Source organism: Cetorhinus maximus, chromosome 1, assembly GCF_964194155.1.
Source record: "Cetorhinus maximus chromosome 1, sCetMax3.hap1.1, whole genome shotgun sequence".
NCBI classification, from domain to species: Eukaryota; Metazoa; Chordata; class Chondrichthyes; order Lamniformes; family Cetorhinidae; genus Cetorhinus; species Cetorhinus maximus.
Genome location: NC_135879.1, coordinates 62,708,850 through 62,735,358, shown reverse-complemented (window position 1 = coordinate 62,735,358; position 26,509 = coordinate 62,708,850). Strand labels below are relative to the sequence as shown.

The following is a 26,509-nucleotide window of genomic DNA, read 5'->3' as shown; positions in this document are numbered from 1 at the left end:
GGTAGAGTGCATACCTCTGCCATGCTGTGATAACTCAGCAATATTACTATTACGCAGTTCTTCCTTGAGGCTTTTCCTGCCTGGTTGATGCTCTGTAATGACAACGCTGAAAAAAGAAACTGTTTTATTACGAGCTTCCACTTCATTGAGGAGGCTTCAGGCCAATACACATCCACTGCTCTGAAAACTGCTCACGTTTTGACAGATTTCAGCACTGCAGCTGAGACACTCCCCAGCTTTCTAAAGCAATCAACAACATTGTAAATAAACAACCCATAATGTTATCTTCTTAAAAAAAACAGGTCAGTTCATCCTATTTCCCAATGTTAATAATCCTTTAAGAATTCAAGGATCCAGATCGGTGTCATTATCAAAAACTAATCAATTCTTCCTTGACCATACCCTATCTGTGTACCAAGTTTTATTGAAGTTCGTTCATTAGTTTTTGAGAAATGTTGTAAGCAGTCCAACAGGGGTAATAACATTGCCTCCACTTACCTTTAGTGGCCCAGGTATTGAGGGTAAGACCGAAATGTGCAAAGGAAAAGGAAACAAAATGGGGCAGAGATTATGGTCTGAAATTGCTGAATTTAGTGTCGAGTCTGGAAGGCTGTAAAATGACTAATCAAAAGATTTGGTGCTGTTCGTCGAGCTTTCCTTGCACTACATTGGAACACTGCGGTAGGCTGAGGACATAGAAGTCAGTGTGAGAGCACAATGGGGAATTAAATTGACAGGCGACCAGAAATTCTGGGGTCATGCTTGTGGACTGAACAGAAGTGTTTTGCAAAGCAATCACCCAATCTGGTCTTCGCAATATAGAGCAAGACTGCCTTGTGAGCAGCAAATATAGCATACTAAATTTAAAGAAGTGCTCTCATCATCCAAGGCCCTGAACATTCCTTCCAGGTGAAGCAGTGATTTACATGTACGACTTTGATTTTGGCATAGATTGTTTGGGCCTTGGATGGTGAGGAGAGAAAAGGGAATTTTTTTAGCTACAATGTTAGATTGGAGAAGTCAGGCTGGTTCTCTTTGGAGCAAAGAAGATTGAGGGAGATTTGCTAGAGGTGTGCGAGATTGGCAGGTTTAGGTAAGGTAGCCAGAGAAAAGCTGTTCCCATCAGCTGATGGTACAAGGACTAGGGGGGTCACAGTTTTAAGCTTTTGGACAAGAGATACATGGGGTATGTAAGGAAGAACTGTTCTTTTTAAAATCAGTGAGTGTTAATGACCAGGATCTTGCAGCCTGTGTGGGTTGTGGAAGCAGAGATAATAAATGATTTGAAAAGGAAATTAGATGGGCACTTGAGTGAACTGAACTTAGAAGGCTGCGGTGATAGAGCAGGGGGATGGGACTGATTGGATTGCTGCACAGGGAACAGGCTTGGACTCAATGGTCTAATGGACCCCTGTGCCCTAACGACTTGATGACTCTGAATAAGAAGGCTGGTTACGGAGTGCAGGACAAGGGGAAGCCTGTCGTGGCTCTGGGAGTGAGGAGAAGGGGTGAGAGCAGCAGTATGGTAAATGGAACAGATATGATCAGGTCCCTGTCAACAAGTTGGGAGGAATCCTCAATTGAGGAAAAAGGAAGACATATCAAAAGTGCTGGTTTGGAAGTTCGCATTATCAAAACAAATGCGATGGAGGTGGAGAATGCGATGGAGTCCAATGAAGCAGGATGTCAAAGTGTAGTCTAGGTAGCTGTGGGAGTCAGTGGGCTTATAGTGGGTATTTGTTGGCTTATCCACAGAAATGAAAACAGAGAAGTGGAGGAAGGGGAGAGTTGGAGTTGGAACATGTGAAGGTGAGAGGGGGAAATTGAAAGCAAAGTTCAAGTTTTCCGGTTTAGGGTGAGAGCAGCAAAGGCTGCCAATCTATTGGTGAGACCAAATGCAGATTGGGTGACTGCTTTGTGAAACTCCTCCATTCAGTCCACAAACACGACCTCAAGCTTCTGGTTGTCTGTAACTTCAATTCTCCACCTTGCTCTCACGCTGATCTCTCTGGACCACTGCAATAGACTGAGGACATTGAAGCTCGAGGAACAGTACCTCACCTTTTGATTAGGCATTTTACAGCCTTCTGGACTCAATACCAGTTCAACAATTTCGGACTGTAATATCTGCCCCATTTTGTTTCCTTATCCTTTGCATGTTTCTGTCTTACTCTTGTTTTTTGCTTGTTTTTGCTTTCGAGTGACAGCTGTGCATCATTCTGCCACTTACACCTGTTGACACATCTTTTGTTACTTGCTCCATTATCACTCCCTTTGGCCCTGCACATCAATTCTTGTCTTTTAACTTCTCCTGTCTTCCATGATTTCACAGACCTTCCCTTTTGTTCTTCTCCCATCCTCTTCTATTTCGCAATCTACTTTTCCCATTTCTGATGAAAGATCATTGACCTTAATTGTTAACTCTGTTTTTCTCTCCACAGATGCTACCTGACCGGCTGAGTGTTTCCAGCATTATCTGTTTTTTAATACATTATGTACTATATGAGGGAATGAGGATAGAGCTAAGGGAGGAAAACATTGACAAAGAACTATAGCAAGAAGGCAATCTTTAAAAGTGTGATCAAAAGAGTTCAGGAGAAAATATTTTCCCTAAAGAATAACAGGCTAGCGAAGAATAACACAATAGACAAATAAAGAGATGAAGATGAGATTGAATCTAAAGGAAAAGTACAAAGTACATGAATAATAAAAGAGAGGATGATGTAACTGAATATGATGCTTGGGAAAGAGGTTAAAAAGACAGTTAGGAAGGCAAAGAAATGAATATGTCAAAGAATATAAAATTAGAACAGTAAAGCATTCTATAGGCACATATGTAACAGGAGGATTAAGATAGGAATAAGCTCACTAAGGGATGAGCAAAATGAACTCTGATACAGTAATGGTAAGGACATTGAACAAATATTTTCTCAGATTTTGATGAAGAGGATAGCTGATGGTAGTATAGTTGGCGCTCTCTCTACATGGACTTCAAAGGGCATTATGGTTCTGAATGTTGGTCAGCTGAAAGCAGGTGTGGTGCATAATGTGAAACAACAGTACGACATACAGTGCAAGTCGTCAACTTTTACCTCCTTAATAAAGCACCAGTCAATGTTTAGACCTTGGTTGTATCAGGGATTGCACTAAAAGTGTGCTGTTTAATGGCTATTCTGCTGGTTTGTTAGCCTATATTTTCTCAGTTTCCAAATACACCCAAGCATCTTGGGGGACTGAAATATTTATCATCACAAGAAGTTTCAGCTGCTACTGTTTGTTTGTGTCACTGTTGATTTACAAAAGCAGCTTTTCAGTAATTTATCATTGAAATAAAGCAACTAATTTGAGTTAGGGGTGTGTGTATATGATCTGTGTATATTTATTTCAACAAACAAAAGTACATAAAGGAGTCTTAAAGACGCTTTTAATGTCTTAGATTTAGGATGACATTTAAAACTTTAGATTTGCTTTCATATTTTGATCTTATCGGAACTGTTTGGTGTATTGTGTTTTGTAACACACTCAATATATTGTATTTTTGATTCTTTTGTGTATAAATCATGACATTTGTCTTCACATTTATAAAGTTCTCATATTCTCACAGCTCTTAATCAAAATAACTTGATGGCCAGATAGGAATTGACATGAGACTAAATAATAAATGATTTGGAATAATTGATTATCAGTAACCATTGTGTACACAAAAGTTAAACCCACAAATACCATTGACAGATTTGACAAATGTCCAGCAATTTAGCAGTTGTAATGTGATTAAGAAAATTTGGTTTGATGCAATTAACATTTTATGAAATATCAATTTTCACCTTTTTAGGATCATGGTATTAAGGAAGATGAACTGCAGAGTATTCTTAACTACCTTCTCACCATGCACGAGGTAAAATAACACCAAGTACTTAGAAATACTTGACTGAGACTTGGCTAAGTGTGCTGTATGGTTATAATTTCTAACCAAAATGTGGTTCTAATTTACAAAAACATTTTGAGGGAAATATGCTGATCAGAAGAATCTTCAAAATATGAGCTACATAAAATGACTGCTTATTTATTCTGGGTCAGATTAAAATGTGAGACATGTTACATGATGTTAAATTGACCTAAGCCAGATGGTGAAGTACAAAACAAGACATAGATCTTTTTCTTTTTTGTAGGTTTATACACAGGATGCAACATTACAGATCTTTGCCTCCTAACTACAAACCTGACCAAAAAATACCATACAATTGATGCATCATTCAATCCATAAACACATTTAATTTCCACAACTTCCCTTCTACATCACCTTTCGGTGGTTTCAAAAGTACTTCTCTTTGAAATTTTTCACTTTGCAGCCTTTATATCTATTGGCCTACATTCCAAGAATATGTGGCTAAGAGAGCTAAGAATATCTTCAAGATCGCTTTTCCAGCTGTGGGGGGAGTCCACTCTTAACATCTTGATCACCAAGTCTCTCTTTGAAACCCCACCAGGAAGCACTTTTTCTGTACATATCCACCTGTAGCTGTCCTTATCTGACACTTCAGAGTATACACCAAATTCTTTCCAACCATCTAACTCTTTTTGTTTTGCATCTCTTATCAGTTTATCTTCTGATTTGTTTGTAGCCACCAACACTTCCCAATCATAAGGGCTTTTACTTCTAGTGGCATTCCTAGTTTGTCATATAATCCTTGCTCCAGTAAAACTACGTCCCCTACTTGCCCTCCTATCCTGTTCTGGACTGCTGCTATGTGACCTTCCCCTCCCTCGTTCAGAGGTTCTGTTGCCAGTATGTTTTCCTTCTATATGATGGTGGTTGTAGTTTGGAAGGTGCTGCCTAAGGAGGCTTAGTGAGTTCCTGCAGCGCATCTTGTAGATGGTGTACACAGCTGCCATTGTGCGTTGGTGGTGGAGGGATTGAATGTTTGTGGATAGGGTGCCAATCAAGATGACTATTTTGTTTTGGATGGTTTCAAGCTTCTTGAGTGTTGTTGGAGCTGCACTCATCTAGGCAAGTGGAAAGTATTCCATCGCACTCCTGACTTGGGCCTTGGAGATGGTTGACAGGCTTTGGGGAGTCAGGAGGTGAGTTACTTACCCAGTCTCTGACCTGCTCTTGTATCCACAGTATTTATATGGCTAGTCCAGTTCAGTTTCTGGTCAATAGTAACGCCTAGATGTTGATAGTGGGGATTCAGCAGTGGTAATGCCATTGAATGTCAAGGGATGATGGTTAGATTCTCTCTTGTTGGAGATGGTCATTGCCCAGCACTTGTGTGGCGCGAATGTTACTTACCACTTAGCCCAAGCCTGAATATTGTTCAGGTCTTGCTGCATTTGGACATGGACTGCTTCAGTATCTGAGAAGTCGTGAATGGTGCTGAACATGGTGCAATCATCAGCAAACATTCCCAATTCTGACCTTGTGATGGAAGGAAGGCCATTGATGAAGCAGCTGAAGATGGTTAGGCCTAAGACACCAGCCTGAGGAACTCCTGCAGTGATGTCCTGGAACTGAGATGATTGACCTCCAACCATCTTCCTTTGTGCTAAGCATGACTCCAGCTGGCGGAGAGTTTTCCCCTGATTCCCATTGACTCCAGTTTTTTGAGGGCTCCTGGATGCCATATTTGGTCAAATGCTGCCTTGATGTCATGGGCAGTCACTCACCTCACCTCGGGAGTTCAGTTCTTTTGTCCATGTTTGAACCAAGGCTGTAATGAGGTCAGGAGCTGAGTGGCCCTGGTGGAACCCAAAATGAGCATCAGTGAGCAGGTTATTGCTAAGCAAGTACCACTAGGAATGACTGTTGATGACCCCTTCCATTACTTTACTGATGATGGAGAGTGATGATGGGGTGGTAATTGGCCAGGTTGGATTTGTCCTGCTTTTTCTGTCCAGGACATAACTGGGCAATTTTCCACATTGCCAGGTTGGTGCCAGTATTGTGGCTGTACTGGAACAGCTTGGCAAGGGTTGTGGCAAGTTCTGGAGCACAAGCCTTCAGTACTATTGCTGGAATGTTGTCAGGGCCCATAGTCTTTGCAGTATCCAGTGCCTTCAGCCCTTTCTGGATATCACGTGGAGTGAATTGAATTGGCTGAAGACTGGCATCTGTGATGCTGGGGACCTCCGGAAGAGGCCAAGATGGATCACCCATTCGGCACTTCTGGCTGAAGATTGTTGCGAATGCTTCAGCCTTACCTTTTGCATTGATGTGCTGGAATTCCCCATCATTGAGGATGGGGACATTTGTGGAACCTCCTCCTCCATTGAATTGTTTAATTGTCCTCCACCATTTCACGACTGGATGTGGCAGGACCGCAGAGCTTAGATCAGATCCATTGGTTGTGGAATCGCTTAGCTCTGTCTATTATTTGCTGCTTATGCTGTTTGGCACGCAAGTTGTAGTTGTAGCTTCACCAGGTTAACCCCTCATTTTTAGATATTCCTGGTGCTACTCCTGACATGCCCTCCTGCACTCTTCATTGAACCAGGGTTAATTGATACCCTGGCTTGGTGGTAATGGCAGAGTGAGGGGATTTTCCGGGCCATGAGGTTACAGATCGTGGTTGAGGACAATTCTGCTCTTGCTGTTGGCCCACAGCGCCTCATGGTTGCCCAGTCTTGAGTTAATAGATCTGTTTGAAATCTATCCCATTTAGCATGGTGGTAGTGCCACACAACATGCTAGAGGGTTTCCTCAATGTGAAGATGGGTCTTTCTCTCCACAAGGACTGTGCGGTGGTTACCTCCACCGATATTGTCATGGGCAGATGCATCTGTAGCAGGCAGGTTGAGTATGTCATGGACAGGATGCCTTCTCACCTTCTACTATTTGTTCAGATTCTGCAGGTTTTTAATCAATCCCGATTAACCTAGATGAATATACCCTAATGGTTTGATTACCATGTTGGAGAAATACTGTCTTCCCATTGCATCTTATCACTTTTCCTGGACCTTCCCACTCTTTCTGACCCTCTCTTTTATTGTATACTAAATCTCCAGGATTGAAGTTTATCTCTGGTCAAATACAGTGCCGTAAGGCTCGCCGAACTTTAAAACTTCTGCCTTAATGAATGCCCTTCTCCCTGTACATATGGCATTCCAGTGAACAGAAAAGATGGATCTAATTGTAGACCCTTCCAAGGCCGGGGGCTGACCACACATCACAGAAGATATTTTTTTCATAGATTATCTGATATGGACCAAAGCCGCACCCCCCCCACAACCATTTGAAGCAAATTCGTTGCAAGGCCTGCCCATGCCAGGGGTTTTGCAGTTCGCTTACAGTTTGGTTAGCCAGCTAAGATCTATGGAGCATCGCAACAATCACTGTGTGATTTCTTTCACAAATCATAAATGAAAGGACTTTCAGCTGCAGTGTTCATCACTACGATATTCATATTTTTGCACACTTCACCACATTATTCATTGGCAAATTTCCCCCATTGTCAGTTAGGAATTTAGCCAGTGCTGCCAGTCCAGTCCTTTTCTATTTTTCCACAATCACTGTTTTGTCTTTACCATCTCTTACTGTAGACAGAATGAATTTTGCTGCCATGTTTATGAAATGTAAAAGAAAAATATTTCTACCCTTGTCCCACACCTTTAAATCCATAGCTAATACTTTAATCAAGCCTTGTGCTAATGGGAGACTTACAATAGGCCGTGATGGTGTCCTCTGATACTTTTTGCATATATCGCATTTTTTACTGATCTCTTCCATAGGCTCTGTGTACTCATCCTATCCCTGCTATCCCTGCATCCTTTAGGAATTTTAATGTGACAAGAGGGACAAGCATATTGTTGATGTAACTTTAAGAGAATTGCTTTTTTTGCCCCTCAAATTCCTATCACCTGATGCCATTACTGCTACTTTGACACTTTGATTACAGGTGTTGGGTTTTGTTAAAAGGATGCAATAATGTTCTGATTCGAAAGTCAGTAGATTTGCAATTTACTCGAAGACAATTGCTTTATCACATTCCATGTCTAATTTCATTTGTGCGTTTTTCATGGCTGGCGGCTTGCTCAGCAGCAAGGGTATCTCATAGATATCACACCCTTATTAATAAAGTGGCTTACCCAGCTATTCTACATGGAATCACCGTTCTTTTCAGTGACTTTAATGTGTTGTCATCTCTGAACCTGAAGCAAGTAGGACTTTCATATACCTTGACCTTGCTTCTTAGTGAATCCAAATAACATTTCAACCAGTTTCACATACTGTGGATGTGCAACCACTGTCCAAGGTGGCGCAATTAAATGAATCCATGACTAGAACGCTCAGACTGAAGCTTCTTGTGACCAGTGCAATTCCCTCAGATTGATGGTTATCATCATCTTCCTCTTCCGAACCTTCCGTGTTATGAGTCACTTCAAAAACTCTGTTGTTCCGTTTTGGACAATTTACCAGATAATATTTCAAACCACAGCTGAAGCACTTGACAATAATTCCCTGGGCATTCCTGGAGTTAATTCTTCTGTTATTATTACTCCATTCCTGTTGTCTGCCAGATCTGCCAAAAGGTTCCATCCTCATTTCTTTTGTCTGTGATTACTCTGTATTGATGCCTGTACCTCATATCTGAACGGTCTCGAAATGGTGTTAGCATTGAATCCCCCATCTTTTATGACGCTGCCGAATATCCCATTTGTGCCTGAAGGCCATTGGAAATCACTGCTTTCCCAGGACTTTTTTTTAAAGCCTCATACATCTGATCCAAAAGCACAATCTCTTTCTGAGAATTTAACTTTAGTTAAGACTGGAAACCTATCCATGTGCGACACTTCAGCACAATCCAACAATTTGAAAGTAAGCTCTGAATCAGGAATTTCCAGATAGAATTTCTGCAATCTTGTATGTAGTCTGTTAAATGCATTGATATATTCTTCTGCGGAATAACCACCTGTCTTTCTAAATTTATCAAAGGCTGAATGTGTCTTGTCTGCATCTAAATAGATAATCTTTCTTATAAATTTCACCCATAAAGCTTAATAAAGCTCAAGACCTTCCTCAATGTCCTACTGATGCCTCTTGCTCTGAAAAAACTTTTACACCTGATCCTGCTTTTATTAGGAAGTAACAGTGCTAAGACCATACCTTCAGTAAGGATGTAGCCTGTGTCCATATATCTACTTCATTTTTCCATTGGTCATAAGGTTCAGATTCAGAGAACATTGGTGGAAGTCACACCCTGACACTTCACTCTTAGTTTCAGCCATTTTTCTTAAAATGTAACTCCATTACAATCTTCTGTCTGAAGGAAGTTTTTCTTGGTTTCCAATCTTCACCCTTAGGCAACCATTCTCTGCTGTCATGTTAAATGGATCTAAGCCAGATGGTGAAATACGAATTAAGACACACATCTTTTCCATGTTGTTAGGTTTACTAACAGGATGTAACATTACAGATCTCTGCCTCCTAGCTACTAACTAACCCAGCACCCCAGTCGACTTTCTTTGTATGTGATGTCAGTCTTTAATCAAACAATGCCCATCACCTATGCATTTTTAACAATATAATCAATCAACCATTAACACATGAGACTTACTGGTTGTTTAGTTTAAAGTTAATATAACAAGGTTATCAGTGGAAATCCTGTCTTCACTAGCTCGCATCATAGACATCCCCAGAGTGTTTTTGAAAATAATTATAGTATTGTGATTATATTTATATTATTCATAGTATCTTGGCTAGCATTTTGTTCATGAGTAATCTATTTCACCTATTTTGACATGCATACTAATCATTTCACTTAGGGGGACATGTAAAATCTCCATGTTAGCCATGGCGTATTGTTTTCATATATTTGAAATGTTGAAATAAATTTTTGTAACCTTTTGCATTTTATTTCATTTAGTGAAAAATAAATTTAAAGAATCTGAAATTGTCAATAGAAAGAAAACATTCAAAATCATTACATATCTTGATGTGCAAGAGATTTTTTGAGGAGCCATTGAAGTATTGCCACAAGATGGCAGTCTAGGTAGAATTTTAAGTAAGGAAGGTGGGGGAATGACTGATTAGAGGGACTATTTAATTTTACAAAGGATGACAACAGGCTTCACTTTGAAAATAGCAAGGCTAAAATTGTTCTTCTGGGTAATCCACTTTGTGACCTTCAAACCATAATTGGTAATGTTAATTTAAAAGTATTGTGGTATCATATTCCTTAGCAATTAAGGTTACATATTGCCTCATTCACCAGGGTTTTTTGATAGTACAATAAATAATTGTGAAGAATGATTATTGGTATTCTTCCCATTAATTCATAACTGAAATCTTCATTTGTGCTATCACAGGGAATCCATTCCATATACATAGTTCTATAATTTTGCAAAGTTCAAGATTCATTATTTGTAGTGATGAGCTGTAAATCTTCAAAGTGCGAAACATTAATGACAGATTAACAAGGACAATTTTCATATTCCTGGGAATGTTGTACCCAGCTTAGTTCTATATTCATATAATCAAATTGCGCGTTTTTAAAAATAAATAAAATGTAGTGGTTTTCAATTGTTTGTCTGACAGATTATGAACATTGGTTTATTGTCTTGAATAACTCTCAAGGGTGTGGACTGGACGAAGCTTGTATAGCAACATGTATCACTAAGTACAAAACAGCAGCTTACATAGGCTGGAATGTTGGTGAATGATTCCCGATTTTTGTAATCATTTAAATTGTACAATTTTATTGCTCCAATCTTGTCAGAATTTTAAGTTGATCACTAGCTCTTCCTAACACTGAATTGGTTTTATAATAGTATCTAAGTTATTTTAGTAAATGAATGTGTGAAGCCTAGTAAATTGATTACCATATTTGCTTCAGGAGTTGTCTCATCAATGAAACCAGATTTGTAGTTTTCCTAAATTGTCAAGCTACCTGATTTCTTGAAAGGTGATTTAAAAAAAATTAAATCACTTTATCTAATATTTATGAACAATCTTGTAAAGTTTTGACTTTTTTTATAAATGGGTTCAAATTTAGTATCAGCTATGTACAAAAGTGCTTGATGAACTCCTGGTTTTCACTTTATTTTACTAAATATCTGTGGTCAATATTTTGGATGCACTAGCAAAAAAGATTTGTTACAGGATACTGAAGGAAATCTAATTCTGTCTGTGCACATGTGATATAAAATCTAAAACTTGAATTAATTTCAAATCCCATGTGGCTAAATTTAGTTTGAAGCATAAGATTATTTTTCTAAAATATGGCCTTCAGATTTTCTTTTACAGATGAGGACATTGCTCACTAAACAATTGCATTGAGAATTCTATCATATTTTTGGTTATAGATTTAAAGATTTGTCTTTTATTTCAGGATGACAATTTAATGGATGTTCTGCAGCTTCTTGTAGCTCTGATGTCTGAGCATCCAGGCTCTATGATTCCTGCTTTTGATCAGAGGAATGGAATGCGGTAAAAGATTAGACATGAACTTATATGCTGTCATGTAAATTAAAGAATGGAATGTTGCAGTTTATTGAAATTAGTAGCTCGAAATATACCAAGTTTCTAATTGTATAAAATGGAGTAGATTTTTTATGCAACATTATTCTTGTGTATGGTGTGATTCTTATGTATGGTGTAATTGGTGTCTATTCGAACAGTCCTACACATTGCTCTCCAACTTTTGAGTTGAATTTGGAGTTGAGCACGAAGTTCTAAAATACCTGATGTACATATTGGTAAATTACCTGCCTTCTGGCACCCATTGCTATTTTGGATGCGGAAAAACTTCCCAAAATTGGCCTTTTAAATTGGAAGGATTTTCAACTGTTCTGCATTTTCAAAAGCCGATCCAATGTCAAAAATGTTAAGGTGCAGCCAAATCCATATAGCTTACAAAATACATCAAAATGGTATGGGTTGATGTTATATGAACAGGCTTTTTATCTGTCCCTAGAGCTTGTTTGTACCTGAATGAGGTAAAACTTGTTAAGGACTTGGGATTTGTTTCAGTTAGGTGTTCAGATCACATCTTTTCAACATCTTCATTTGATAAGGTGCCACATCAAAGGTTATTGCGGAAAATAAAAACTGATAGTGAAGGGAGTAACATATTAGCCTGGATAGAAAGTTGGCTGGCTGGCAGAAAACGGGGAGTATGCATAAATGGGTCTTTGTCTGATTGACAGGATGTGAGTGGCGTTCTGTAGGGGCCTGTGCTGGGGTCTCAACTTTTTACAATTTACATCAATGACTCAGATGAGGGGAGCGAAGGTATGGCAGCTAAATTTGCAGATGACACAAAGATAAGTAGGAAAGTATGTTGTGAAGAAGACATGAGTTTCCAGATGGATATAGATAAGTTGAGTGAGTGGGGAGAAAACCTGGCAGATCGAGTATAATTTGGGAAAATATGAAGCTGTTCACTTTGGCAGGAAGAATTAAAAGGAAAGTATTGCTCAAATGGGGAAGGACTGTGTAGAATTCCGAGGTGCAGAGGAATCTAGGTATTCTCGTGCATGAGTCACAGAAGTGTGCAGGTACAGCATTTAATCAAGAAGGCTAATAGAATGCTATCCTTTATTACAAGAGGAATTGAATGTAAAACTAAGGATTCTTCAGTTATACAGAGCACTGGTAACAACACATCTGGAGTACTGTGTACAATATTGGTCACCTTATTTAAGGAAGGATGTAATGTGTTGGAAGCAGTTCAGAGAGGGTTTACCAGACTCAGACCTGAAATGGGTGGGTTGTCTCATGAGGAAAGGTTGAACAGGCTAGGCTTGTAACCACTGGAGTTTAGAAGAATAAGAGGTGACTTGATTGAAACATATAAGATCCTGAGGGCCTTGAAAGGGTGGATGAAGAGAGGATGTTCCCTCATGTGGACGAATCTAGAACTAGGGGTTACTGTTGAAAAATAAGGAGTTGCTCATTTAAAATGGAGATGAGGTGAAATTTTTTCCCTGAGAGTCAAAAGCCTTTGGAACTCTTTTTTCCTGAAAAAGCGGTGGAAGCAGAGTCTTTGAATACTTTTAAGGCAGAGGTGGACATATTCTTGTTAAATAAGGGGGTGATAGGTTATCGGGGGTGGGTGGAATGCAGATTTCAGGTTAGTATCAGATCAGCCATGATCTTATTAAATGGCGAAGCAGGCTCGAGGGGCTGAATAGCCCCCTCCTGCTCCTTATTTGTATGGTTGTAAGAATTAATGAAGAAATCATAGTTCAAATCTCAACATTTTATCTGAGAAAAGACTGAATTTTATCAGCATTAGCTGTGTTAGTTAAAGATAAAGAATGATCAAGGATGAAAGAGAATCGGCATCACAAAAAAGTAATGTTTTACGATTGTATCTGTATAGTGCCTTCGATGGAGTAAAATATCTCAAGGCACTTCACAGAAGCGTTATAAAGCAAAATCTGGCACCGAGCAATATGAGATAATAGGACAATTGCTTGGGCAAAGAGGTATGCTTTAAGGAGTGTCTTAAAGCAGAAGCAAGGTAGTGAGACAGAGGGGCTTGGGGAAATTCCAGAGACCAAGACCCAGGCAGCTGATGGTATAGTTACCAATGCTTGAGTGGTTAAAATCAAGGATGCATTAGAGGGAAGAATTGGAGGAAAACATAAATCTGAAGGTTCTAGTGCTGTAGAGGAAGTTGGAGATGGGGAGGGTATGACGATGGAGCGATTCGATAACAATGAGTATTTTAAAATCAAGGTGCTGCAGGATCAGAGACCAGTGTAGGTCAGTGAGCATAAGGCTGATGCTTGAAGGGGACTTGATGCAAGTTAGGACATGGGCAAAATGAACTTATGGAGTTATGTTATGGAGCACTCTCATCTCTGAGTTAGGTGGTTAGTTCAAATCCCACTCCAGAAACTTGAGCACATTTTTAGGTCAGCCTCATTGCAGTACTCAGGGTTCTGCACTGTTGAAGGTACCATCTTTTGGTTAAGATGTTGAAGCAATATCACATCTGCCCTCAGAAGATGTAAAAGACCTCACTGGGTCAAAGTAGTCCAGGGAGTTCTTCGGTTTTGCTGGTCAAAGCTTATCCCACAAACAGTCTATCTGGGTACTCATTTGAGTGTAGCAATAAATGACTTGAAGCCCAAGATCAGTGAACACTGGGCTAATGGATTAACAGGACTTGGTGTGAATTAGGATACAGGCAGTAGAGTTCTAGATGAGTTCAAATTTATGGAGGGTGGAAAAGATGGAAGACAGGCCAAGAGAGCATTAGAATAGTCCAGCCTAAACCCAAAGCAGAACTCCAGTTGAGTTGAACAAAAAGATGCTCATAAATTACCTGATGGATTCATACGCTGTTCAAGTAGGAAACGGAGCATTAAGTTTTTATTTAATGTGCTTCAGAAAGCACCTTTATACTTCTCAGAATATATGTTACCTCTTCAATCATAAAATCATCAAAAATCTGCATTTTTCAAAGAACTTTCCTCACAGAAGCACATAATCTCAGAATTGTTCCAACGCAGGAGATGGCCATTTGGCCCATTGTGCCTACACCAGCTCTCCGAATGAGAATTATGACTCCATGCCATTCTCCTGTCTTTTCCCCGTAACCCTGCACATTGTTTCTATTTAAATAATCTAATGCCCTCTTGAATGCCTCGATTGCACCTGCCTCCACCACACTTCCAGGCAGTGCATTCCAGACCTGACCAATCGCTGTGTGAAAAACCTTTGAACACCTCTATCAAATCTCCTCTCAGCCTTCTCCTCTCCAAGGAGAGCAGCCCCAACTTCTCCAATCACTCTTCATAACTCAAGTTTTTCATCCTTGGAATGATTTTTTGTAAACCTCTTCTGCACCCTCTCAATGCGTTCACATCCTTCCTAAAGTGTGGTGCCCAGAGCTGTATATAGTACTCCTACTGAGGTCTAATTAGTGACCTATACAAGTTCAGCATAACCTCCTTTCTCTATGCCCCTTTTAATAAAGCCCAGGATACTGTATGCTTTGTTAACTGCTCTCTCCACCTGTCCTGCCACCTTTAATGATTTTGCGCATATACACCCAAGTCCCTCTGCCCATGCACACCCTTTAGAGTTGTACTCCTTATTTTATATTGTGTCTCCAAGTTTTTCCTATCAAAATGAATCACCTCACAGTTCTCAGCATTGAACTTCACCTGCCATTTATCTGCTCCTCCACCAACTTGTCTATGTCCTTTTGAAGTTCTGCACTGTTCCTCCTCACAGTTCTCAATGCTTCAAAGTTTTGTGTCATCTTCAAACTTCGAAATTGACCCCTGCACACCAAGATCTAGATAATTAATATATATCAGGAAAAGCAAGGGTCCCAATACCAGCCCTGGGGAACTCCACTACAAATCTTCCTCCAGTCTAAAAAATACCCATTGACCGTTACTTGCTGTTTCCTATTACTCAGTCAATTTTTCAACCATGTTGCTACTGTCCCTTTTATCCCATGAGCTATAACTTTTCTCTCAAGTCTGTTGTGTGGGTTTGAGAAAGTTCTTCCATTGCATATGGTTCCCAAGGAACTCATGCTATAAACACATTCAAGCATTAACTAATGAATTAACAAATACGAACATATGAAATAGGAGCAGAAGTAGGCCATTTGGCCCCTTGAGCCTGCTCTGCCATTCAATAAGATCATGGCTGATCTGTTTGTGTTTCAAGTTCCACATTCCCATCTGCCCCTGATAACCTTAAATTCTTGTTAGGCAGTGGAATCGATCTACCACTGCTTTAAAACATTAAGTGACATTGCCTTCTGAGGCAGCGAGTTCCAAAGTCGCCCAACCCTCAGAAAAAATTTCTCCTCATTTCTGTCCTAAAAGGGCAACCTCTCATTTTAAAACAGTGCCCCCCTGGTTCTGGACAAGAGGAAACATCCTTTCCATGCACCATGTCTCATCTGTTGATTTACTGTTAGATTTGTACACTCTATCCCTTCCTGTCACGGTCTATTTTTCATTTCCCGTAAAAATACCTATCCCTTTTGCCTTGTCTCTACTCTTTGGTTTACCACATCTTCCCAAATTTGATCCCTTACCCATATTTACTTAGTTTAAAACCCTCCCTACTTTCCCAGTTATACGGGTTGCCAGATCACTATCCCAACGGTACAGATCCCACTTTCCCCAGTACTGGTTCTAGTGCCCCATGAACCAGAACCCACTTCTCCCACACCAGTCTTTGAGCCACGCATTCATCTCCCTAATCTGATTTGTCCTCTGCCAATTTGCATGTCACTCAGGTAATAATCCAGAGATTGTGATCTTTGAGGTTCTGCCTTTCAATTTGGTGCCATGCTCTTCATACTGACTGTGCAGAACTTCCTCCTTTGTCCTGCCTATGTCATTGGTACCTACATGGACCGTGATGACTGGGCCCTCCCTCTCCCACTGCAAGTTCCTTTCCAGCCCTGAGCAGATGTTCCAAACCCTGTCACCTGGCAAGTAACACAGCCGTCTGGACGCTCTGCTGCAGAGAATGGTGTCAATCCCTCTGTCTATAATGTCCCCTACTACCACTACATTGCTTGTTATTCCCCCTGCTTGAATCGCTTCCTGTACCAACGTGCCATGTCCAGTTAGCTCATCCACGCTGCAGCCCCCAATCTCATCCAAACAAGCTGAAAAACCTCAAACTTGTTAGGCAATTGCAAAGGCTGAGGCTCCTACACTCCTGCCCTCTGGGTCCCCTTACCTGCCCCACTTGCAGTCACACCCTCCTGTCCCTGACCACTGACCAAATCAGAAGACCCTATGCTAAGGGGTCTGACCACCTCCTGGAATAAAGTGTCAAGGTAACTTACCCTCTCCCTGATGTGCTGCAGTGTCTGGAGCTCGGCCTCCAGTTCAGTAGCACTGAGCTGAAGTTCCTGCAGTCACAGATGCTTACTGCAGATGTGTTTGCCCTGGATCACACAGGTACCCAGAAGCTCCCACATCCTGCAATCGCCCTGCCATCTCCAACATGTGTTAATTAATTAATAATTACTAACTAATTTATAATTAACAAGCCCAACATCTCCCAATAGGTTTTGGCACTGCTGGTAAACTTGACAATACTGTTAAAATAATACAGTACTTAACAATACTGAAGAGGAACTTGCAGTGGGAGGGGAAGGATCCAGTTGTCATGGTCCATGTAGGTAGACATAGGTAGAACTAGGAAAGAGGTTCTGCAAAGTCAGTGTTAGGAGCTAGGTACCAAATTAAGAAGCAGAACCTCAAAGGTAATAATCTCTGGATTATTACCTGAGCCACATGCAAATTGGCATAGGGCAAATAAGATTAGAGAGACGAAAGTGTGGCTCAAAAACTGGTGTGGGAGAAGTGGTTTCCGGTCTGGGGGGGCACTGGCATCCGTACGAGGGAAAGTAGGGGCTGTACCATTGGGATGGTTTACACCTAAACCATGCTGGGACAAGTGCCCTCGCAAATTGCATAACTAGGAAAGTACTAAACAAGAGAGGTGAGGGATCAAGCTTGGGTAGTGTAGCAATTCAAGATGTGAGTCATGACAGGAGAGCAATGAGAGTCAGAGAATGGCAGGAAGGGACAAAGAGAAAAAAACCTAAGAATACATCAACAGTCAAGACTAGATATTACAAAGGTAACAAAAAGACAAAACTGAAAGCTCTCTATCTGCGCGTAGCATTCATAACAAAGTAAATTAATTGATGGCCTGCATTGAAGTAAACAAATATGATCTGATAGCAATTACGGAGACATGGCTGCAGGACGACAAAGATTGGGTCCTTAATATTGAGGGGTACATGACATTCTAGAAGAATAGGAAGCTAGGTGAAGGGTTAGCACTGTTAATCAAAGAGGGCATTGGTGCAATTGTTAGAGTTGACCTTGGTTCAGGAAACCAGGATTATAGAATTGGTTTGGGTGGGGATCAGGAATAGTAGGAGAAAAAAGTCATTAGTGGGAGTGGTCTACAGACCCCATAACAGTAGCCACAGTGTAGGACAAAGTATACAAGAGAAAATATTGTGTGCTTGTGATAAAGGGATGGCAATAGTCATGGATGATTTTAATCTACACATATACTGGAAAAATCAGATTGGCAGTTGTAGCCTGAGTGAGGAGTTCTTAGAATGCTTTCGAGATAGTTTCTTAGAACAGCATGTTCTGGAACCAACCAGAGAGCAGGTTATATTAGACCTGATATTTTGTAACGTGACAGGATTAATTAATAACCTTGGAGTAAAGGCACCCCTGGGTAGCAGCCACCACAATATGATTGAATTTTACATCCAGTTTGAAAGAGAGAAGACTAGTATCTTAAACTTAAATAAGGGCAACTATGTGGGGATGAAAGCTGAGCTAGCAGAAATGAACTGGGAAACTAGGCTGGAGGATAGGTCAATAGAGGAAGCACTGGTCGACATTTAAGGGGATATTTGAGTATTCAGAATATCTTGTTATAAAGAAAAATTCCAAGGGGAGGACCCACCATCTGCAGTTAACTAAAGTTAAGGAAAGCATCAAACTTAAAGAAAAAGCATACAACTCCGCAAAGATGAGTGGCAGGACAGATGATTGGTCAGAATATAAAGAACGGCAGAGGTTAACCAGGGGAAAGAAATTAGAGTATGAGAGGAAACTAGCTAGAAATGTAAAAATGGATAGCAAGAGTTTCTACAGGTATTTAAAAAGGATAAGAGTAAGTAAAGTGAGTGTTGGTCCTCTCAAGAGTGACGGTGGGGAGTTAATAGTAGATAATAAGGAAATAGCAGAAGAAATCAACAAATATTTTGCTTCTGTGTTCACTGTAGAGGATCCAACAAAGTTGCAGTAATAGCTGCAAATCAGGAGGTGAAAGAGGGGAACTTGGTGAAATTGAAATCACTAGGGAAATGGTACTGAGCAATTGATGGAACTGCGGGCTGGCAAATCTCCAGGTCCCTAGGATCTTAAAAGAGGTGGCTAATGAGGTAGTTGATGCTCTGGTGTTAGTTTTCCAAAATTTGCTAAATTCTGGAAGGCTCCATCAGACTGCAAAGTGGCAAATATAACCCCTCTATTCAAGAAGGGAGGGAGGCAGAAAAAGGGAAACTATAGGCCAGTTAGCTTGATGTCCGTCATGGGGAAGTTGTTAGAATTGATCATTAAGGAGGTTATAGCTGGACACTTGGAAGAGGTCAAGGCAATCGCGAAGAGTCAGCAGGGTTTTGTGAAAGGAAAACCATGTTTAAACAAGTTATTGGGGTATTTTGAAGGAGTAACATGCGTGGTAGATAAAGGGGAGCCTGTAGGCGTTCTATACTTGGATTTCCAGAAGGCATTTGATAAGGTGCCACATCAAAGGTTATTATGGAAAATAAAAGCGTATGGTGTAGGGGGTAACATATGAGCATGGATAGAAGATTGGCTGGCTGGCAGAAAGCAGAGAGTATGCATAAATGAGTCTTTTTCGGATTGGCAGGATGTGACGAATGGAGTCCCACAGGGCCCTGTGCTACGATTTACATCAATGACTTAGATGAGGGGAGTGAAGACATGGTAGCTAACTTTGCAGATGACACAAAGAGGTAGGAAAGTATGTTGTGAAGAGGACATGAGGCTGCAGATGGATATAGATAGGTTGAGTGAGTGGGCAAAGACCTGGCAAATGGAGTTTAATGTGGGAAAGTGTGAAGTTCACTTTGGCAGGAAGAACAAAAAAGCAGAGTATTCCTTAAGTGGAGAATGGCTGCACAATTCTGAGGTGCAGAGGGATCTAAGCAATCTAGTACATGAGTCACAAAAAGTTAGTATGCAGGTACAGCAAGTAATAAAGAAAGCTAATGGAATGCTATCCTTTAGGATAGGGATGAGCATAATTTTTTTCTGAGGGCTGTGTGACTTTGGAACTCTGTGCCTCGGAAGACAGTGGAAGCAAGGTCATTGAATATTTTTAAGGCAGAGGTAGATAGATTCTTATTATGCAAGGGAATCATAGGTTATGAGGGTTAGATGGGAATGTGGAAATCGAAACAGAACAAGATCAGCCATGATCTTATTGATTGGTGGAGCAGGCTCAAGGGGCCGAATGGCCGACTCCTGTTCCTATTTCCTATGATCTTATGTTCTAAAACTTAGTTTCTAATAATACCAGTTACTAATTTACCTGCTCCATCTGCTGTACCAAAGTGGAAATCAATACAAGAGGCTGAAAAAGAGTAGAAGAAAAAAGCACCTCCCCCCTGCCCTTTACCAAATTCCCCACTCAGCACACTTTACTTCTTGCAGCAAACCTTACCTAAAGCACCTCTTTCCCCAGTGCACCAAATTCCCACTTTGAACCAAGTTCCCATTATACTCACTTGGTATCTGTCTCAATCAAGCGAAGTCTCCCTCACTGACCGTTTACCCTTACTAACCCAGTTGGATAGTAGTTTTGTCATCTGATTATCCAGAGTTGACCAGAATCTTAACGTGCCTATTCCCATTAATTTGTGACTTACGTTCTATGTTATCTTATAGGATCGTCTATAAATTGCTGGCTTCAAAAAATGAAGGAATAAGAGTGCAAGCTTTGAAAGTGTTGGGATACTTTCTGAAACATCTTGCTCCGAAGTACGTACAAGTAAACTTTTATTTAATCTGTTTCCTCAGTTAAATGGCCAGAAATGCTGTAAGGTATCCCTTTGTAGCATGCAATGTAAATTGCTTCTTTCTCAATCTGAGTAGATTTTTTTGGTTTAAAGCTTAAACATTAAAGGATGAAAATCCTTTAGTCCATAGGCATTAAGTTACCCATGTTTGTATACTGATCTGAGATTGAAATTGTAACTGAAGTTTTCTAGCTTTTAAGTGTACTGCTTTCTGTTATAGGCGTAAGGCTGAAGTCATGCTTGGACATGGTTTGTTCTCCTTGCTGGCAGAAAGGTTGATGTTACACACCAACATAATTACCATGACTACATATAATGTCTTATTTGAGGTAAGGGCTAAGAAATCAAAATAGCACTTGTTTAAATAATGTAGAAACACTGCGTGAGTAGATTTAAGTTTGTTTTCAACATATCTAATTTCACTTCAACTATTTTTGCCATAATGTTTCACCTAACACAACACAAACAAAGTCAGATTTTGCAGTTAAACAGTTTCATGACGTTGAATGCAATTATCACAGGAATTATGCATTATATATTTAATCCAAGTTTATTCAACTGACTCTTGGTGTTCTACAAATAATCGTCATGTGATGTAAGAAATAGCACAGGGACGTAATTGCCCTTTATAAATTGAGGTTGAGTGGCCTGGTAGTTACACAGCTGGCATTGGACTTTGGGAAGTATTTCCATTCTGCACTACTGAAGTACACTTGCTTCAGAATTATCTGAGGAGTGGCAATAATGGTGTTCAGGGATGATCTTTAGTGTCAATGCCCAGCTTGAGGAAAGTGAATTGAGGAGGGTAGGAGAAAGGGTCAGGAAAGTTAGAATAATATTAAAAATTAATTTTTCAATTTTTTTAGTGGCTGCATCTCAAATTTATTCATGGAGAATCATCTTCATGCGATTTAATCAAGGTTGCACTTATTTATCCAAACGCGTGCATTTTAATTGAGCCACATTGCATAATCTCTCATAGTCTGATATGAGAGGTTATAGTATATTGAATATTCAATGGTTGTGAACTGAGATTTTGATCCATTATCAGCCTACTGAGATTTATTTTGCAAACAAAATTTAAGTTTAAAGTGCTCAACTAGCATAACTAATCTGAATTTGTTTGTTTAATAAATTTGTTGTTGGGATGTGTGTTGCTCGCAAGGCCGTTATTAATTGTCTATCCCTAATTGTCCTCAAGATGATGGTGATGAACCACCTTCTTGAATTGCTGCAGTCTGTGTGGTGTAGATACTTCCACAGTGCTGTTGATGAAGTCCCAAGATTTTTACTCTTGACTGTGAAGGAACAGCAATAAATTTCCAAGTCAGGATGGTGTACGACTTGGAGGGGAGTCATAGGTGATGGACATGAGTCTCATGTCCTTGTCCTTTTTAGTGTTAAGAGGTGAGGGGATAGGCAGGTGCTGCTGAAGGAGCCTTTGGCAAGCTGCTGGAGTGGATCTCATTGATGGTATACACTGCAGCCATGGTACACCTGCGGTGGAGGGAGTGAATGTTTAAGGTGGATAGTTGCCAATCAAGCAGGCTGTTTTGTCTGGAATGGTGATGAGCTTCTTCAATATTGTTGGAGGTGTACTATTCCAAGCAGTGGAGAATATTTCATCACACTCCTGACTTGTGTTTTGTGGCCAGTGGAAGCACTTTGGTGTGTGAGGACGTGAGTCAGTTGCCACGGTATATCCACTCGCACTCTCCATCACCAATGCACTGTGGCTGCAGAGTGTACAAACGTACTTAAAAGAATACAGGCTGGAGTTCCAAAAGCAAGAGAACACAGCCCTGCTCGACTGATAATGAGCATGCCAAGTCCTTCACTTAATCAGAATGCAAGTCGTAATATGTGACTTTGTAAACGCATATACATCTGCAATCGATATGGTTATTAAAGTGGCATCTGGAGAAATGGCGCATCATATATTGAAGTGGAGAAATGGAGAACAGCAGATAAGTGTAATGTGAGCTATGCATGGCATTGTGATTTGTGACCAATAAGAGTTTTAAGTATGCTGAGATCTTGGATGAGGAACTTCCTGAATGCAGTTAAATTCTTTTTTTAAAATTCCATTATGGGATGTAAGCATCACTGGCAAGGCCAGATTTGTTGCTAATTCTTAATTGTCCTTGAGAAGGTGCTGATGAGCCACCTTCTTGAATTGGTGCAGTCCATCTGGTCTGGATACACATACTATACTATTAGGGGAGGAGTTCCAGCATTTTGACTCTGACAGTGAAGGAAGAGCAAAATAGTTCCAAGTCAGGATGGTGAGTGGCTTGGAGGGGAACTTGCAGGTGGTGGTGTTCCCATGCATCTGCTGCCCTGTCCTTCTAGAAGCTGTGAGTTTCGAAGGAGCCTTCGTGAGTTACTGCAGTGCATCTTATGTATGGCATACACTGTTGCCACTGTGTGCCGATGGTGGAGGGAGTGAATGTTTTAGGTGGTAAGTGGGGTGCCGATCAAGTCAGCTGCTTTGTCGTGGATTGTGTTGAGTTTCCTGAGTGGTTTTGGAGCTGCACTCATCCAGGTAAGTAGAGAGTATTCCATCATACTTCTAACTTGTGCCTTGTAGATGGTGGACAGGCTTTGGGGAATCAAGAGCTGAGTTAACTTAACACAGAATTCCCAGCTTCTGACCTGCTGTTGTAGTTACAGTTTTTGTATGGCTGGTCCAGTTAAGTTTCTGCAGTTTCTTGCAGTTGAAGCTTAGCTTACTGTGCTTCTTTTTGTCTGTTAGCATGAAATGCAGTATTGATCACATGATGTTTTAGATTTGCCTATGAACAGTGCTGATTACTGAGTTAGAAATGTGAAAAGAAAGAACATTTAATTCTGTAGATTCTTTTGCAACAGACTTTCCCTCCCCCTGTCTTATTTCCCATCATACCATGGCTAAGAGCATGGAATGAGCTTACTATTGCTCTCTTGAAATACATGATGGTGTTTTGGTTATGACTGTCCTTCCAATATTATGTTTTTTGCTTAGCACTTAGTATGGTATCATGGCTAAAATTGAAAACTTTGCGAGTGAGGAAATTATAATATAAAGTCGCATCTTATTTCTCTGTGGCATAACCTGATGATGTGCCACTATTTTGCAACTCCTTTCTTGCACCATTAACATTCTTTCATCCCTGCATATGAGGAAATACCGGACCTGTTACAGTAACTTCCCAGAATGACATACTTAGTTCAATTACAGGTGTAGATCCACGTTGTGTCATTTTGTTAGAGTAAGAGCTTCACCATATTGTACTAGGTTTCTGTTGGTACCAACTAGCAGGAGAACAAATTGTTGGGGTGAATTTGTCTATAAATCAGTGTTGGGATTCTGTTGCACTCTGATATGGTGCTTGAGCTTTATTCAGAGTATGACATCATAATTCCTTAATTTACTGACATGCAACTCATTGCCAACTACTTTTTATTTAACATTGTCCGTTGTGTCTTTTTGAGAGTAGTGTAAATCTTGATGTTTCAATTGAGATATATGATAATAAAACTCACTTATTTGCAAGGAATCCACTGAGATGCTTCAGTTTGGAAATTTTTTCTTGACTGCAGAAGTGTTGAAAGTGACATTGTTTCATCATCAATTTGTTTATACCTGAATTCTGATTTTTTTTTTTAAGATCTTGACTGAGCAGATTTGTACTCAAGTTGTACATAAGCAGCACCCTGACCCAGATTCTTCAGTGAAGATACAAAACCCACGTAAGCAGTAAATAAGAAATTCTTCCAATTTATGTCCATTATTGTGAGCCTGTTTGCTGTCTATAAACTCCTTCACACATTAAATCCTGGCAGGAACTTCCATCATTGCAGCCAAAGCTACTTTTTGGGTGATTTTAATTAAGTTAATTAATTGACGTTTGTAACTGGGGAAATTAAACAACTTTGTTGCAACTCAAAGTGGTAAAGGCACTAGACCCTGGTGACTTGCATCCTAGAATGCTGAGGAAATAAGTGAGAATATAGTAGAAGTTTAACCATAGTTTGTGGGGTATACTATGTATGAAAGTTATGCCAGTGTACTTTGCCCCAAAAGAGAGAAAGTGATAAGTCAGGTAACTGATTAGTTCTCGGGAGTTGCCGGCACTGGTAAGACTCTTCACCTGACTGCACACAGTATTCATAACAAAGTGGATAAATTGATAGCACAAATTGAAATACGATAGCCATTACAGAGATGTGGCTGCAAGATGGCCAAAGCTTAGAACTGAATATTCAAGGCTATTTCACATGTCAGAAAGATAAGAAAGGAAAAGGATGTATGGTAGCTCTGTTAATAAAGGATGAGATCAGTACAAAAGTGAGAAAATATCTTGGGTTCAGAAGATAAAGATGTAGAATTGGTTTGGATGGAAATAAGAAATAGCACGTGAAAAAAGTCACTGGCAGGCGATGTTTATAGACCCCCTAACAGTAGCTATACTATAGGATAGAGAATAAATCAAGAAATAATCGGAGCTTGTGAGAAAGGTATTGTAATAACTGTGGTGATTTTAATTTTCATATAGCTTGGACAAATCAAATTCTATATTAATTGTAAGGACTACCATCCCTCTTTAAAAATTAGAATTCATTTGTACAAAAATTTTGAAACAAATTAATCACAATGGTCTTATTCTGTAAAAAGCATTACATTGTTAAATGCCTCTCCATTAGGACCCCGAACAATTTATTTATGCATGTAGTTCTTTTGGAAAATAATCTGACAGTTGATGACTTGCCTCCACCCTTTAATTTGAGGTTTCCTTCCTCTCTAACTCCTGTCTCTTGTTTCAAGCCAGCAAGATCAATCTGTAGCCTTCTCACTGTCATTTATCGTAGAAAGTCTATTATTCCATAAGAAGTGGTTATCTAAAAAACATCGAATGGGTACGCTACCTTCAGTGTGCCATTGTACAATATTCACTTAAATATTTGACAAAAAGAATCCCATATCCACTGCCTCCACAAGAATCTGTGTTTCAGCAGCCAAAATAGTTGTATCAATGCTTTTTGTTTTCTTCTCATGGTAAAAAGGACTGAATTTCTCATTCTCACTTGTAAGCAATATTATGAAAGTGGCTGCACTAGACTACCCAGCAGGAAGGTTAGCATGTAAAATATTGCTAAGCATGACTAGTTTCATGATTTTTGGTCACCTGAGAATGGGAATTTAACAATGTATCTATCTAGATTCAACTTCCTTAATGTTTTATTTGCCTGTGAAACATTCTCTACTTTAGGGGACTTCACCTGAGTGTTTAACTCCAGTATATCAAAATGACCATCTGGGCTTGCCTGAGTGCACAACCAGTTCAACTGACCAATCAAGTTTTGCAATTGCTCTGTCTGTTCTTTAGACATAACATCATCTTTCTGTGATGGGATAGTAGGATTAGCTAGGATTCTCATGTAAATTTATTTCAGAGTTCCTTTGCTTAATCTCAAAGTGATTACATTTAAAAGCCCCACAAGCCTGATTCCCAATTTTATTTTTATTCTAATCTTATGAACATATTTCTCAAATTCTGCAGTACCACCCTGTAAGAAATCAACATGCATCATGAAGGTGCCTGAGAGATTACTAATAAAATATTGTAGGATCTGTTTTTAGTTGAACACAGCCTATTTTCAAAACTTATCCTGCTGAAAAATACCATATCTTGGATGCATCATTCAGGCCATGTTTAGTTTCCCTTGTTTTCCTTCTGCATCTGTTGCTTCTCTGGAAACATTTATTTCTGAAAAGTATCATCCTGCAGAAATACAGCTTTGATGTCAATTGATCTACACTCTCGTGAATATATGGCCAAAAGAGCTAAAAAGATTTATGAGATTTCTTTCCCAGCTGTGTGAGAGTCCACTTTAACGTGTATCACCCACACTTCAAAACCACTAGAAATTGGCCTGGCTTTGTAAGTCTCACC

The 26,509-nt window shown here is 39.9% G+C and overlaps 1 protein-coding gene across 1 annotated transcript in view; it reads left to right on the top strand.

The window, feature by feature from the left end:
* lrba (LPS-responsive vesicle trafficking, beach and anchor containing) overlaps positions 1-26,509 on the top strand; it is a 913,498-nt gene that overhangs the window by 120,673 nt on the left and 766,316 nt on the right. Inside the window, exons 15-19 of the mRNA XM_078541260.1 lie at positions 3,833-3,895; positions 11,328-11,425; positions 20,443-20,535; positions 20,794-20,902; positions 24,224-24,305. Coding sequence (XP_078397386.1) covers positions 3,833-3,895; positions 11,328-11,425; positions 20,443-20,535; positions 20,794-20,902; positions 24,224-24,305 — 445 coding nt within the window. The remainder of the gene's footprint in view (positions 1-3,832; positions 3,896-11,327; positions 11,426-20,442; positions 20,536-20,793; positions 20,903-24,223; positions 24,306-26,509) is intronic.